This window comes from Podarcis vaucheri (genome assembly GCF_965113315.1).
Source record: "Podarcis vaucheri genome assembly, chromosome: 11".
NCBI lineage: Eukaryota > Metazoa > Chordata > Lepidosauria > Squamata > Lacertidae > Podarcis > Podarcis vaucheri.
The window spans coordinates 27,117,955-27,134,529 of NC_138749.1; the positions used below are offsets into that span (position 1 = coordinate 27,117,955).

Here is a 16,575-nt window from a genome sequence, read left to right on the forward strand (position 1 = left end):
GGAAAGCAGAGTCAATATGGCGTCCGCGGAGCCGCCGCGCAAGAGGAGGCACGGCGAGGGAGAAGAGGGCGAGGCGAAAGGAGAGGAAGGGTCGGAGGAGGAAGGAGGAAGAGAAGAGGAAGGAGACCGCTGGGTGGGCCCTTTACCTGGGGAGGCTGTGCAGGTGAAAAAGAGGAAAGGTAAGGGCTGGGGGCGAGGAGCGGGGTGTCAGCCTCGCTGGACAGGGATAGGGCTACAGTTATGTGTACACTTGTTTGTGTTGGGATCAAGCCACATATAACACTATGATACAGCTACACAGCTGTTCTCATACCACAGTATTGAAAGAGAAGTTTGTTCAGTTTGGTCTCTTTTAAATCAAAATAATTTGAATAACATTTTTGAAATGAAATACGATTTTTAGGAAACAATATTTCTTTATTTATAGTTCTTGAGTTTGAACATGTCTACCTGGATAATCTCCCCAGTGCTTCAATGTATGAACGCAGTTATATGCACAGAGATGTCATCACACATGTAGTATGTACTAAGTAAGTCTTTTTTTTCCTTTTTCTATTTTAAGTATTGTAGAATTGGACTGGATGTATGTTTAGGAATTGCATCTTGCAATTCCTGGATTGCAGGGGGTTGGACTAGATGTCCCTTGGAATCCCTTCTAATGCTACAATTCTATGCTTCTATAAGTGCAGCATAGCTCATCGTGCTTTTTAGCTCCAAGCTTAAGGGGGAAAGTTGTGACGTATCTTTGTTGCATTGAGTCTTTTTTGAGCATCTCTGAAGTGTGGCACAACTGTAAGAACCATCTCTAGAGTTTCAAACTCTGTAGGAGGACTTGAGACAGTCCATGTTGTAATATGTTTTGGAGACTTGCCCAAGTGACCTTGTAAACCCCAGTGTGAAATGGAATAGCATCTCAAGTTCAGCATGTTGTATTAAATCTCTTCCCTCTCTTTGGGGAATAAGTAGTGTCCAATGACTGCACCTGTGATTTGGCTTCCCAGACTATCCAGAAGCTGCAGACTCCTGTGAAAGATTGCTAGTGAAGCAGAGATCTAGGTTCGTGGTTCTTTTATAATATGAAGGTTATATGCTTGTACCTGCAGGACTGATTTTGTAATAACAGCCAGCCACGATGGACATGTCAAATTCTGGAAGAAAGTAGAAGAGGGAATTGAATTTGTTAAACATTTCCGTAGCCATTTAGGTAAGTTACTGTGTTTGGTATTTTCTTTTTCTTTTTTCAAAAAAATATATTATTATTTCATCATTTAAATATGCTTTATAGCACACTTTAAAAATCCATACCATATTTTAAATATTGGGTTCTCTAAAGTTACTTAGCTTGAGTGATTAGTTTTTGTGAAATGTACCAGTAGGGTATCCAGATGACAGTGGGTAGACAGTGCTCCTGTGCCTTTAAAAGTTGCATAGAAGAAGACATTTCAGCTGGTGTACCTTGCATGACAAGCAGCACCTGATGAAATTTCCTCTTCTACTGGTGCAGGAGTCCTGTCTTCTATTTGCTGCTGGTATGCACTGGGCTGCTGAGCTCTCTCTTCTTCAAGCCCTGGAATCACCTAAAAACCCTTCTTGAAAAACGGCTTTTCAATATCAAATCAGATACTATATGGAGAACTGAGACCAGAAGACTGCAGAAGCTCTCAGTCCATATTGTGATCTTTGAATCCCAGCCTTCTAGGGCCATTTTATACATGACTATTCGGAAATAAATCCTACTGAGTTCAAAGGTACTTTATCTGTCCCTGCAGCTTTAGTCTGTGACATAATTCCATCTGAAGCATTTATATAGCAATTATGATTTTGTTCAATATTTTTCTCAAATGAAGAGAACTTATTCTCTGGAAGCAGACTATTTCCTTTCTTTTGCTCACAATAGGTGTTATCGAGAGCATTGCTGGTAGTTCAGAAGGTGCATTATTCTGCTCTGTTGGGGATGATAGAGCAATGAAGGTTTTTGATGTGGTGAACTTTGATATGATCAACATGCTGAAACTTGGGTAAGTCACTTTTCTTTTTTAATGGTCCTGGTAGATTTCTTAGTGCTTTAGAATACTTCTGTCTGAGAGGTAATTGGTTGTGATTGATTACGGTACACAAATAACGGTGACATGTCTAATTGCTGGCATACTTTTAATAAAAGAACAGGAAAGTATAAAGCAAGCAAATACAGGGTTGCATTACATTGCATATAATAATGAATTGTGAGGGGGACTTTTATCAGGAAAAATGTAAAGCAAACTACAGTACTTATTTTAAAGTTGCAGTTATTTTGTTGAATTCAGATTCCTTGAGATAAGACACTGAAGGAAAATAAGTATTACTCTCTTTCTACAGCCTTACAAGTGCTGCAAAGCACACCCAGAGTTTCTACTTAATGTATGTCAGTTCAGGTGGAGTCTGGCATGAAAAAGAGATGAATGTGCCGAGCTGCCCACCTCCATTAAAGAAGCTGGGGAAATTAATGTACAGTACCTGTGAACTTCTTATGTGTTCTTCAGAGTTCATGTCACAGGTCATGCATATATGTGTGGGAGAAGGTCCTTGTTGTAGTCTGTATGAGAAAGAGAATTTATGTCCTGCCATTCTTGTTTCTCTCTCTTAAAAAGAGAAATTTTAAACACAATGAAAAATGCTGGTGATGCCACAGGTGTTAGATTAGAATTCTGTCCACATGCAGGTCCCAACACACCCGATGAAGATCATGCTTACTTATATCACTGTAGTCAGTGAGATTTACCTACCAATCATGATTAGGATTTAATTGTTTCAGTCCAATCCTGTGCAGTGATTTACTGAGAATTTCTGTTAAGTGAGTGTTCACAGGATTTCCCCATGTGACTTGGGAGTGAGTTTCATTTAACACAGTGGGGATTACTTCTGAGAAAGCTGCATAGTTACTTGCATAGTTGCAAGTATAGTTAGCAAAATGCTAAACTGATTTTTAAAATGTCTGTTACAAAACAGTTCATGCTGGACTGTGTAGCTTCATGTAGGCTAAACAGAATAGCTTCATGAACTGAATAAAATGAAAGTGATTGCTCTACAGAATAGGAATTATTATAATATTTGTTAATGAAATGGTCATCTTGTAGGAAATAATATGTTTTGCCTAAAAACCTTGTTAAATTAAAGCAATATTTCAAAATATTCTGGAGAAAAATTATTCCATATGTTTCGATTATTATTAGCTTTTTTATTTAGAATATTGAATTTAAATATTTAATCTATATTCCTAAAATCATGCCAATCCAATTATTCTTTTTGTTTTAGCTACTACCCCGGCCAGTGTGAATGGGTGTATTGCCCAGGAGATGCAATATCTTCAGTTGCAGCGTCTGAGAAGAGTACTGGGAAAATATTCATATATGATGGTCGAGGAAACAATCAGCCACTTCACATTTTTGATAAGCTTCACACATCGCCTCTTACTCAGATACGACTGAACTCTGTCTATAAAGTCATAGTATCATCTGACAAGTCTGGAATGATTGAATACTGGACTGGGCCTCGACATGAATACAAATTTCCCAAAAATGTGAATTGGGAATATAAAACAGACACTGATTTATATGAGTTTGCTAAGTGTAAAGCATACCTAACTAGTATATGTTTCTCCCCTGATGGCAAAAAAATGGCTACTATTGGTTCTGACAGAAAAGTCCGAATTTTCAGATTTTTGACTGGGAAACTGATGAGGGTCTTCGATGAATCTTTGAGTGTAAGTATATATATATTTCAACATTCAGTTACTTGCCAGTACAGATTATCTTTTTTTATTTCTTCCACAGATGAGAAATACATATATACAAATCGTCCTCTATAAAAGGAATATTTTCAGCATTACATTGCAATATCTGTTTAGCATTGTTACTACACTGGCAATTTATTCTTCTTTTAGTTATACTCCTAAGAGTATGTGGGCTAATAGACTGTAATAAAGATTCTGATAAAAATGGATACCATGAAGGTAACAATCAAGGAAAAAATAAATGGTATTTTTAGAAACTTTACTGTTGTTACAAATGTTAACTGAATTACTTTTATTGTGCTTTCTAATCAAATTTTACTTTTACTTCTACTAATTACTTTTAATTTGCTTCAACTCACATTACTTAACTGTCTAACTACTATAACCTTGTCAGATGCCACATCCAATATATGAATTGCCAACATTTTGCTATACATGTTGAAGTATGTATTTTAATTGTGTAAAGAGACATGTAACTAACATTGTTGTATGTTACATAAATTGACCTCATTAGCACATAATACTAAACTGTGTTTTGTTTAGCCAAAATGTGACTCAGCAGAGTGACCATATTTTTTGTGTGGCAAGAAACCATGGTGTGAAGCCGTGAATTCTTGTGGGCTTATAAACCATGGCTTGTTTTAATTCTGGTTTGATGTTATATTTTAACCATGCTTAACAATGGCTTGTTTGACCATCTCACATTAAATGCTGTAAATCTACAGAGGCAAGAGCAGCTGGAAAACAAACCAAGCTTTAGAGAAATAAGTCATGTTTTATTAGCTCATCTATGATACTTGTAACTGTAGGAGGCAGTGGAAGACAGGAGTGCCTGGCGTGCTCTGGTCCATGAGGTCACGAAGAGTCGGACACGACTAAACGACTAAACAACAACAACATGATACTTGTGTTTTGAACACATCATGGTTAAGTCAAACCATGGCTTAGAGTTATGTGCTAACACAGCATTTATGTGCATACTCAATCTCCTTTGCACATGAACAGAGCACATGAATAGATGTGGCATCTCCATGAAAATAATTCTGCCAATATTCCTAAACCCTTGCAGCTAAAACTATACTAAACTAAAAACCAATGTAGCCTACTGCAAAATAAATAAATAAGGAAGAATTTAGGTGTTGTGTTTGGTGGGCTATATTGATTTATTCATTGAACCTATAACCATTTCATTATATGTCTGAAAGCAGCTTACAGAAAAAATTAACATGCATTATACAGAATTTATTAAAAATAAATCCAAGTCAAGTTATACACATATCATAGGTGGGTGTCTTGTTTCTGTAGATGTTTACTGAGCTGCAACAAATGAGACAACAGCTGCCTGACATGGAATTTGGTCGGCGTATGGCTGTGGAGCGGGAGCTGGAAAAAGTGGATGCTGTCAGGCTAATTAACATCATTTTTGATGAAACTGGACACTTTGTGCTCTATGGGACAATGTTGGGAATCAAGGTCATAAATGTGGAAACAAACAGGTAAGTCTTGCTCTTATTATTTCATGTTAGCTGTACCTATGTTGTTTTTGTTCAGGGATTTCCAAGAGATTTTAAAGAAAGAAGCTCAGCCTTCATAGGCTCTTTAATTGTTCCAAATTGATACATAATACAGTTAAATAGAATTGAGTTGGCATTAGTCATTGGGAGTGCTATAGCTCAGTGGTAGAACATCTGCCTTGCATGCAAAAGGTCCCAATTTCAAACGCTGACATCTCCAGGTAGGGCTAGGAGAGACTTCTGTCTGAAATAGTGGAGAGCCCTTGCCAGGCAGTGTTGACTGTACTGAGCTAATTGGATCCAATGGTCTCACTTTGTATAAAGCAGTTTCCTCTGTTCCTAGGATCCATGTTAGTTAATTTATATGATTAGTGCCACCTGATCTGCTAGTGAAATGCTTTTATCACCTATGGGGAATAATGTATGCTTTTCAGAAAGTAAGCTCTGATATTTTGGTAGTTCGTCTGACAATCACAACTCTGCTATGTAGGTGAATAGCCATGGTTTATTGTTGGCTTATAAACCATGACTTGCTTAAACTCTGGTTTGAACCCCCACATCCCACCCCCACCCCCCAGATATAGTAGTCCTGTGACAGGTTTAGAAGAAAATGGCCTTGTGAGTTAATTGTACCCCCTTGAGACCAAGGTTAGCCCACAGAATGGAGGGCCACCCCCACCCCCTGGATGTAGAGATTCACTGCCCAGTTTCACATTCCTGGTGAATGATGCTAGGGGACTATCCACATAATTTGCAGATTTCCATTGGTTAAATGATTCCAGATCATACATTTTCATCAGCTACCCATCTGGGACCAATAATATGAGAACCGATACTTTAGATCAGCTTTCTGATGTGTTATACACTTTTTCATTGTCCATTTGTGTTAAGAGTATTACATCCAAATATGTTTGTTAAGAACATAACAGCCCTGCTGTATTGGGCCAGAAGTTCACCTAGTTTCTAAGCCCACAGTGCCTTCCAGAAGGTCATCGATATCCCTATGATGTACTGGGGATCTTTGCTTCCAAATTAATCCAAAAATTAATATGATGTTTGGATGCAGGGTGCTCTGAAATATCACATATTAAAGGCAGGCCATAATGATTTTGAAGTTCACGAATTTTCCTTTCCTGTATGTAGATGTGTTAGAATTCTAGGCAAGCAGGAGAACATCAGGGTCATGCAACTGGCTCTGTTCCAGGGTGTCGCAAAGAAACACCGTGCTGCTGTTACAGTAGAGATGAAAGCATCCGACAACCCCGTTCTTCAGAATATCCAAGCTGATCCAACAATAATCTGCACCTCCTTCAAAAAGAACAGATTTTATATGGTAAGTTTATACCAGGGGATCTAGCTGGCAGTTTTCCCACCCCCTGTAGGCTACTTTTAGCAGATGGGTGTGATGCCCATCTTTCAATCACCTAAAGTTGCCAAGTGATTTCCCCCCCTTTTTGATAGCCTTTGATATAATAATCTTCACGTGTCTTACAACTTGGTTCTAATTCTAATATGAATTTTAGTACATTTTTGTACTTCCTTATACCAAACAACTAGGGTGGGGGTGTCTTGGTGACTATTTCATTATGAGAACTCTGCTTGAGGTGAAAATGCAGTAGAAACCTTCAAAGATACAGGGGCCACAGAGGCATGTCTTTAAAGCTAAAGCTAAGTTTAGCTCACATAAAAACTTAATATTTTTTTGTTGAGATTTTTGCTGAGATGTTGACAGTCTTCAGATATTCTAAAAATATGCCAAAGGGCAATTCTTTTCACTTGGCATAGGACCAGAAACAGTTTGCAAACTACAGCCTATCACTAGTTAGGAACAATGTGTCTTTGGAACTGCAGTGTATGATCCTTCCAATTCCATTAGTCAATAAGAGAAACAAGGATGCTGCTATCTTGTCCTTCAGTTTACCAAACGTGAACCAGAAGACACCAAAAGTGCAGATTCTGACAGAGATGTATTTAATGAGAAGCCATCTAAAGAAGAGGTCATGGCAGCCACTCAAGCTGAAGGACCCAAGCGAGTTTCTGATAGTGCCATTATCCACACAAGCATGGGAGATATACATGTCAAGCTTTTCCCTGTTGAGTATGTATATGAATACTTTTATATTTCCTTCCATTTTTAATAAAGCTTTTCATTATCTTGAGCTGCTGTTGGACCATTCACTAGCATCATTGACAGAGCTGCTCCTTTTCCCTTGGTTTGCTTATGTTCCATTCCCTCATATCTATGGTACCACCATTTTTGCTCTGGTAAAGCATTTTTACCACTACTGCTTTCTCCTACATTGTGATAAAGGGAAGAAGCTTGTAAGCTTTTCATTTCTCCATAACAAGAAGGCAATTTTAATTTGTAATATGCAAAATGATTCACAGAATGTAATCATGAATGAAGAGTTGTCTTCCTACTCAATGATCTGCCAGGTGGCCCTAGTTCTTTATGGATATCGATAGTTGCAGTCAAATGCTCTCAGTTTCACTAGAGCATCTACAAATATGGACTAATTCAAAATATTACCCTATTCCAGTGCACTAAGTACTATACTAACATCTAATACCTTTTAACTGCAGGTGTCCCAAAACAGTGGAAAACTTCTGTGTACATAGTAGGAATGGCTACTACAATGGCCACACCTTTCACCGCATAATCAAGGTAACTTTGGTATTAGTAACAATATTTCTGTGTTCTCAATTGTTGTTGAGCTCGTTAGATAAACAGGGCTGCAATATCTTTAATTTTTCCTGTCCCATAGTGGCTTAAGCACATCTTATTATTAAGTCCTACCCTACTTGTGGATTTTGCATTTGCATTTTTGAAGGATTTTGTGCAGAATTCCAAAACTGTAATCACAGCATATCAATCTATGGGATACAGTGACGTCACCACTGTAGATAAAATGGATAGAATTTTTTTTCTCCTTTCTTGGTAAAACTGAAATTTGGATCTCATAATGACACTAGTTAATAGTAGATTTGAGTCAGACCAAAAAAAGTACTTCACACAGTACATAATTAATTTTCAAAATTTGTTGCTTTGAGATGTAATGGCACTAGGCTTTAAAAAGGGATTTGACACATTCACAGAGAATAAGGCTACATCTATGGATGCTGGTCCTGATGGCAGTATGGTACATCAGTTCTGGAAACAGCAGCAGGAGAAGGCTGTTGTCTTTAAGTCCTGCTTGTGGGCTTTCTGGGGGCATCTGATTTAGCCACCATTTTAAGCAGGATGTTGGACTGTGATTAATCCAGCAGGGCTGCTAATGTCCTAAATTGTGATTTTTCTTTCTCCCCTTCCAAACGTAGGGCTTCATGATCCAAACTGGAGATCCTACTGGAACCGGAATGGGAGGTGAAAGTATCTGGGGAGGAGAATTTGAGGACGAATTTCACTCAACTTTGCGACATGACAGGCCCTACACACTTAGTATGGCTAATGCAGGACCAAATACCAACGGCTCACAGTTTTTTGTAACAGTAGTACCAACTGTAAGTACCATGTCAGATGTCTTAACGGTGGTCACTGAATTGCCTCTTTGTGAGTAGCAAAAGTTTTGAGGCTGTTGGTAGATGGAAGGGTATTCCGTTGTGTCTGTTGTCTACTATAGTCATACCTCGGGTTGAAGTTACTTCAGGTTGAAAGTTTTCGGGTTGTGCTCTGCGGCGACCCGGAAGTAACGGAACGCATTACTTCCAGGTTTCGCCACTTGCGCAGATGCTAAAAATGACGTCACGTACATGCGCGGAAGTGGCGAATTGCGATGTGCAGACGCAGGTTGCGTTCTGCTCTGGATGTGAATGGGGCTTCAGAATGGATCCCGTTCGTATCCAGAGGTACCACTGTATAAGGATGAGGAAGCCTACGGACTTCCAGATGTTGTTGAACTACAGCTCCTGTCATCTCATGACTATTGATCATGCAGGCCATGCAATGCAAGTTACAGTCCAGTAACTGAAAAAAAACACGTTTCCTGTCCCTAGTCTACTTGGTGGTTATAGGGGAAGGAGCCACCATATTACATTAGCTGCAGAAAACCATTATTATTATACTTTGTTTCCCCAAAGATATGAGGTAATAAGCCTGTACATGGCCTGTACCATTTCAGTTGTGCGTGGGAGCACCCATAATTGAATGTTTCTTAAGAGACCCAGCATCTTTTGCTGCCCTTGACAGCCAGCTAGAATTTGTTACTATATGCTTTGCCTTATTTCCCAACTCAGCAGAGTAGCAGGGTCTTCTCTGATGTGGAATTGGGCTTTGAGACCACTTGGAGGCATTGAGTTTGGTTATACCGTGATGCTTCCAAAGCTTACCACAATTGCAGGAATGAGCCCTTACCCTTCTGCTGGGCTTATGAGAACAGCAAGAAGACACATTGTTGTATAGGGTGCGTCCTTTAAAAGAGGCCCCATGGATACAGAGTACACATGTTCCACAGGGCCTCTTTTGAAAGACTCACCCTATATACGTAACTGTGCTTCAGAGGGTTTGGAGAAGCAGGGAGAAGTTTGAAGTGCATCAGCATCCCTCTGAAACCAGTGCAAAACTGGATATGAGCTATTGCCCACTTCTCATTTTTTGTGCATATGCATATGCATTTTGTGCATATGTCAGGTTAAGAGTTGCTGGCTATTTGCAAACCCCTATGTTCCTCTGCAGACACTGGCTGGAAAGTCCAAATGGAGTAGTTCTCTGTAACACAGCTTTAATCTGATTACTTTTTAAAATTAAAAGCACATCTTTCCCTTCTTCTGAGATGCTTGTGACATCCTATCTGTTTTATTCTTGCTACTACCAGATCTGGAAGCCAGGACTGAAAGATAGTGATTGACCCAAAGTGCACTGCAGTTCAAGGCTGAGTTTCTATTTGGAAGGCAGGGGTCCCTGGGCCAAGTCCAACACTTGTCTTTCTTCCACTAGATAGGCCTCATCCCTGAATGACTTGCATCCAGTGTGGCTGGGCAGGAAACTTTCTAGGTCTGGTCTCTCCCATCCCCCCCCCTCTGTTATCCTCTGGCAGGATAACAGAGAGATGGGGAGAGGTTTTAACATCAAACCTACTATCCAGCTGCTCTCCTGGCTGCTTACCATCAAGAGATGAGTTATCTGTTTCATATTATTGTTATGTTATATGCTGCCTTGTGAACCACTAGATTGGAAAGGGGGATACACATATTTAATTTAAATAGCTTAAATAGGTAGCAGGATTTAGTTCTCCTACCCCACCCCCCACCAAATGATCAAAACTTGTCCACAACCTAATGTGTGCACAGAAACTGTAAAGGCAGTACCAGTTTTGTGATTATGGTTCATTATCCAGCTTGGGATATGTCTGCGGAAACGGCTTCCGTACACATGCAGCCTTTTGGATTGGAGAGTTAAACAAGTGAGCAAACAAACAAGCATTAAGTGTAATAGTGTTTAATTACAGAGATCCCGTTAGCAATAGTTTACATTACACAGTTCTCAGTATAGTAACTTGAGATTTAATCATAATTTTCTCTTTCTTTTGCTCCGTCAACTTGATATATGGCCTTGCACAGCCATGGCTGGACAACAAACACAGTGTGTTTGGAAGAGTGTCTAAAGGAATGGAAGTCGTTCAGAGAATTTCAAATGTGAAAGTCAACCCCAAAACTGACAAGCCCTATGAAGATGTCAGCATTATTAATATCACAGTGAAATGAAATAGGGTTTTAAGAAACCTTGCAATTAAGGGACTTCAAAAATGATGCACCTCGTATGTTTTTCTGCTGCGGAAAGGTTGATACCTGTTCTGAAACTTTCTAATCATTATGTGTCCGAGGTGCTCTCAGCTGTATCTTTTTTTAAAATGTTTTTTATACAAAAAATAAAAGCCGCAAAAAAGAAAAATATGCATCTTGTGTATTTATTGCAATGGTTTTTATTATGGAAAAATGCTGCAGAATTGCAAGCAGCTCTATTCCAGCACTGAAATATTTTTGTTTCTGCCAACTCATTACCCACAAAATAGAATGGGTTTTTTTAGGGTTTTAAGTGTATTTAATTGCAAATACAACATGTAACCATAATCATTACTGTGCATTCTTGACAATAAGATTTTCTTTATCACTTGTTTTGTATGTTATTTAGTATAATTTGAGCCGCTGATAATTGCTAATACTAAATAGGTATCATTTAGGTTTTGAGTGGAATTGTTATAAAAGGATTATAGTGATTTGTCCCTTTCTTAATCCATTGTTCTTGAAATCTGAGCAAGAATGGGAAAAGTTCATCTTTTTCCCCCTGGCAGATGGTTGCAGGGTGTGTACGTTCCTATTTGGGGGGCAGCAAAGGTGCATAACCTTGCGACACCTTCTGGCAAACCACTGCCAGATAATTGCCTACTTCCATCCATCAGTTTCCCTCCTTCATGGGGTGGAATCCCTTCAGTCTGTCTGCAGGAGAAAAGCAAAACTGTTGCTTCAGTGTGGGTTCATTGAAGAACTTGGGGGATGGGACGGGGCAGAAGGAACAATCTCTCTCTCTGGCACTAATGAGGAAGTGGTTTCTGCAACTTGCAGTTTCTTATAAGTGCTTGGCTTGGAAGAAGAGCAAGTGATGCTAAATAGCTGTGTTGAGGAAGAACAGAAGGGGAACCCAGAGAGGGGAAAGAGGATGAGAACCATCCCACTGTACTTAAGCCCTGTAATCCTCTTCATTGCTTTCAGGGGTTGTCCCAAGAAAACCTTGCTTCAGTAATCCCTGGAATTATGAGAACAGTGAGTGGGGTGGCTGTCATTTGCCAGCATTACCTAAGGCACCTCCACCGGCTTCTGGTTTCAATTTTATGTGCTAGCTTCAGACTGCAGGCTAGCATGCATATATCGGCCAGTATCCTTTCACTCATCACCTTCATTTTGTGCCCCAAGACTAACTGAGGTCAACCTGTGAACATGCACACATGTGTCATTTGTTTTGACCACATTCTTATGCGAGATAACATCTATAAAGAATGGCAGGAGACACTTAGCATTCATTTGAAACCCCCCACTCCCACTTACAAATATAAGCCATCCAACATCCAGACACATTCACTCATTATTCACTTTCTTGGTTGACCATAAATAACTATTTGATGCGGGGGGCGGGGGAGAGAAAAATTAAGTGGCAAAAACCGACTTCAGAAAGATGACACATTCCACCAGCTGGTTAGAGAATTTTTATTGTTAGGGGGTCCAAGGCCATTTTGAAATCACACTATCAATTTTTTTTAATCCAACATTGTTTTGTGAGCTATTTTATACCTTGTGTAGCCCCAGAACATGGAATTCTTGGTGCTATAACCCCTCTCAGTACTTCCATTCACTCCCAATTCACAATTAGAAAAGAATTCATTACATACAGTTAAAAGCTAGAGTATGTCAAGGAATGAAGCCCTATACATTAATACGTTATTTTTTAAAGCAGTACGTTAATATACACCTCTTATTTGTCACTGAATGTTGCATTTTAGTTTCACAGTTAAAACTAGACTATGACCCAATTGTTTTACAAACTGTCTGGTCTTAATACAGCTTTTATGCTAACCTTTAAAAATCTCCTTGGAGTTGAAACACTTCTTAAAAACTAGCACATATCAGTATACTAAACTGAGTTGAAGCTCAACATCATATGAAACAAGCTTGAAGTTTATAGCTGAAATTGTTATATACAGTACAAACAAGCAGCTAAAATTTTATCTGGTAATTGTTTGAATTCAAACAAATGCAACACTTATGTTCACAGTCACTTAAGTGGATTTCAATACTTTCAATGCAAGCCCACTACATTTATAGTAGAGCTTGACAGGAACAAACAGGTTTTTGAAAAGCAAGTATTTATCCAATGTCCTAAAACATCTTGAGTGTTTTACAAGGAGAGCCCAGAACAATAACGCTACAGCAATTAAAGCCACAGAAGAACAATTCACATTTACCCTTCCCAACCGCTGCATTATCACGTGTTGTCATGCATTTGAATAGTGTTGAAAAATAAAAAGGGTATAAATAAGTGAAAGCCTGGCCTCACTGAAATGCAGTCAAAAGTCTCCAAATTATTTCAAACACACACAGCTAGGCCTTGCACATAAATGCATCCCGTCTAGGTTTGTGGTATGCTGTGAAGAGGTTATTCATTGAGGCAGAGGAAAGTTCCTTGAGGGTAAAGGTCTCTTGTATGGGCAGTGATAGCCACTTGTTGTAACAAAGCAGGATTCAGCAAACAAGATTTTAGTTAAAGTGAGAGTGGTTGTAAGTATCTGCTTCATCTAGAAGAGCCAGAAAAGAAAGGAACTGCATCATGGCAACAACTGTATCTCAGCTATGTAGCAGAATTCTCATGCTTCAAATCAGACCTAGAATTTGTGGCAGCCTACTATATGCAATATTCCTTCCTAACTGAACACTGCATGAAGCTTTCAAGGTATTCAGACACTTTGGAGTCTTATACTTGTAAAGAATTTGAGGGCCCTTAGCAACATTTTTCTAGATCAGCTTACCGGGAACATTTCATCAGAAAGGTTGGAAAGGTAGTTCTGCAATCCTGCATTCAATTACACAGGAACAAGCCTCACTGGACACAGTGCAACTTAATCTCCCCCTCCCCCCCCAAAAAAAACACCTATGCATGGTCTTGCGCTGCATCCCTCAATGTGTATAGCTGGTTACAAAAAGCAACACGTTCAACCATTTCAGGATTAAGGTTTGAACAGACCTCTAGTTGAAGTAAACGCATGTTGCATGTGGATTATCTAATTACTAGTTATAATGATCTAATTTTAGTTGTTATCTAGAACCAACATAGGGAAAACAGTCTACTCAAAGGAGTATGAAAGGAACATTACAGGCCAGATTCAACTAACCCAGCTTGTCAATGGAAGCCAGCACTAGGACTCCTGCTAATGCAATGCAGCTTCCCCCCTCCTTTCCCGAATCTGCTCTGGAAGGTTGGTAAAACCCCTGGAACAGTCCATGGGAAGGAGAGGGAGGGTAATTTTGTCCGGCAAGCAGAAATTCTTGTGCTGAGAGCACAATTAGAAGGGTATGAAGTTTAATTCCTATGTTGCTTGGGGAGAGAATCTGGATTTAAAAAACAGAACTATCCTTTTTAGGCCAGGACCAGCAGTCAAATTTGCCTGCCTCAGCCCTGCCTGCCTCAGCCTGGGGACTAGTGACCACAGCAACGTGGAATCAGCATTTGAACTCTGAACTTTTACTCAACCACATACATGCCCTCTTCATGGTATAAGATACAGGGAACTTCCTCACACAGCTCCACACAATTCCTCCATTGGTGTATCTGCAGAAGGTTATCCAGATGTATGTTACACAACTTGGGTCCTGTAACTCGAGTTTCCTGTCAAAGACACACATACTCTTTCCTCAGTGGACTGAATGTCCAAAAGGATGAATCCAAATGCTAACAACTGGTGTCTTCATGTAATTGGGTTAAATATTTCACAGACCTGCAAAACACAATGTGCTCAAGCAGCTAACCAAGTGATAAACTGATTAAGGCTAATGAGATAAACTGCTACAGATCCTTGTTACAGAGCTTTCCCCATTCACAGATCCTCTGACGTTAGAAAATATATATACAAGCCTATCCACCATAGAACTGTAGCTGAAAAAGAAGTTTTGAAGGCAAAGCTTACCCCAGATTTGAGTAAAAGTGCAGCCACTGTGACAGTGTAATTGTGCTTCAATGTTTCTTATATAGGGAGTTGCAAGAGAGGTACTTCGGCTTTCCAAAACTGTACATGATTTCCCATCAAGAACTGAAAATAAACCATTACTGATCTTATGGAAAGAGGGGTATGTAATCATGTACCACCAGATCAGAAGTTGCCTGCATGGCACAATGTACATATGGAGGGAAATGAAGGAGGGAAAGGAGGATTTTATGAAGCTGATTAAAATAAAATTTCCCCCAAAAAGTCACTAAAAATGTATATTTAGGCAACATCCACTTGCAACCTCAGTCAGACAAACAAGTACAACTGAGGATAGATTTTAACCAGGGCACATTTAGGTCTACACTTGGATAGCTGGAGACCTGACCAGCCATTAACCCGGGCCCAAGAGAAGCATGAGAAACTCCAGCATCCATTACTGCTAATCCTTCTGCAAGGTGATGTTTTTTTCCTCTAAAATGAAAGATGAAGGAGGAAAACGACAATGAAACTTTGAAGGAGTTTGGTTGCAGTAGCTTCGGGGGGGGGGGGAGGAGGAGATATTTGGAGCTATGGAGTAAGGATGGGAAAGGTCTTTTGGCCTGATGGCAGCATTCACCAACTCCAAGGACCACTTGCTGCTGGTAGGTGTGCCCATTCCACACTCTCTCATCTGCAAGCTACACAAGGTACCCAGACGAAATGCACACACATCTACAAGTACATAGGCTCTATGCCCAACCCGGCACCATGTCTACTTCATTTTTCTTTTTATCAAGAAGTGGTTTGTGTGTGCCTGCGTGCCCAAGTGAGATCTGAGAAAAAGTGAATGCAGCAAGGCCAACTCTGAAAGGAGCAAGGTCAAATAAATGCTAAGTTCCTAAAGTACTTGTGAGAAGATAAATTAGTTGCTTAATAGGGAAGTGTAAGACCTTTCGAATCTCATTTCTTAAAAAAACAACAACACCAAGGCACCTTTCTTGCAAATCCACCACACCACTATTAAATTACCATAATTTACAGGAATTACACACTCACTGTACCACACTCCAATAAGCATTCCAGCAAAAATGTTAGTTGTTTTCTTTAGAATACATAGCCTTAGATGAAAAGTTCGTGTTTGACCATCTCAAGTCACACAAATAAATTAAGTGATCTTCAAGCTTAACGCTTCTCAAGAGGACCTTATGCGACATCCAGCACACCTGCGGCTACCAGGTGTCTTGAGAGCCAATCCAGTCCTTCATACAGTCCCATGCCACTTCTGGCATCACACCCTTGAATGTACCAGCTCCGACCACAGCAGAGTTTGTGCAGACTCAGCAATTCTGTGACCTCTTCTACGGAAAGTGCCCCTGCCACATCCTGTAAACAACAACCATATACTTATATGTATAGACAGTAACTTAAGAATTAGTAATCTTACCTTATGAATGCGGCAGATTGAAAATTAAAGTCAGTGCCAAAGCCTACAGAATTTTGTTAAATATATTTAAATCTTCACAAGTATTCAAGTACCAATTATGTTTTTAAGAAACGTGGCTAGAACTCTATCTGCAAGATTTTGGAAATTAATAGAAGATCCAAAACAGACTGTTAAGAAGGT

General features: G+C 39.5%; 2 protein-coding genes across 4 annotated transcripts in view; one reads left to right on the forward strand and one right to left on the reverse strand.

The window, feature by feature from the left end:
• Nucleotides 1-13,904, forward strand: PPWD1 (peptidylprolyl isomerase domain and WD repeat containing 1). Of its 2 annotated transcripts, none has more exons than XM_082241993.1 (11): nt 1-179; nt 428-530; nt 1,104-1,204; nt 1,898-2,018; nt 3,292-3,739; nt 5,075-5,265; nt 6,427-6,616; nt 7,200-7,381; nt 7,867-7,948; nt 8,602-8,889; nt 9,130-9,869. In XM_082241993.1, exons 1-10 carry the CDS (start codon nt 17-19, stop codon nt 8,839-8,841), a joined length of 1,821 nt encoding a protein of 606 aa, XP_082098119.1. In that variant the 5' UTR covers nt 1-16; the 3' UTR covers nt 8,842-8,889; nt 9,130-9,869. The 2 variants fall into 2 exon arrangements, with proteins under 2 accessions (XP_082098119.1, XP_082098118.1); XM_082241992.1 differs by lacking the exon at nt 9,130-9,869 and adding an exon at nt 10,840-13,904 and having other exon boundaries at nt 2-179; nt 8,602-8,784.
• TRIM23 (tripartite motif containing 23) overlaps nt 12,467-16,575 on the reverse strand; it is a gene marked incomplete at its 5' end in the record, with an annotated part of 17,997 nt that continues 13,888 nt past the window's right edge. For both annotated transcript variants that reach the window (XM_082241994.1, XM_082241995.1), the window contains one exon: nt 12,467-16,334. In XM_082241994.1, coding sequence (XP_082098120.1) covers nt 16,155-16,334 — 180 coding nt within the window. In that variant the 3' untranslated portion in view covers nt 12,467-16,154. The remainder of the gene's footprint in view (nt 16,335-16,575) is intronic.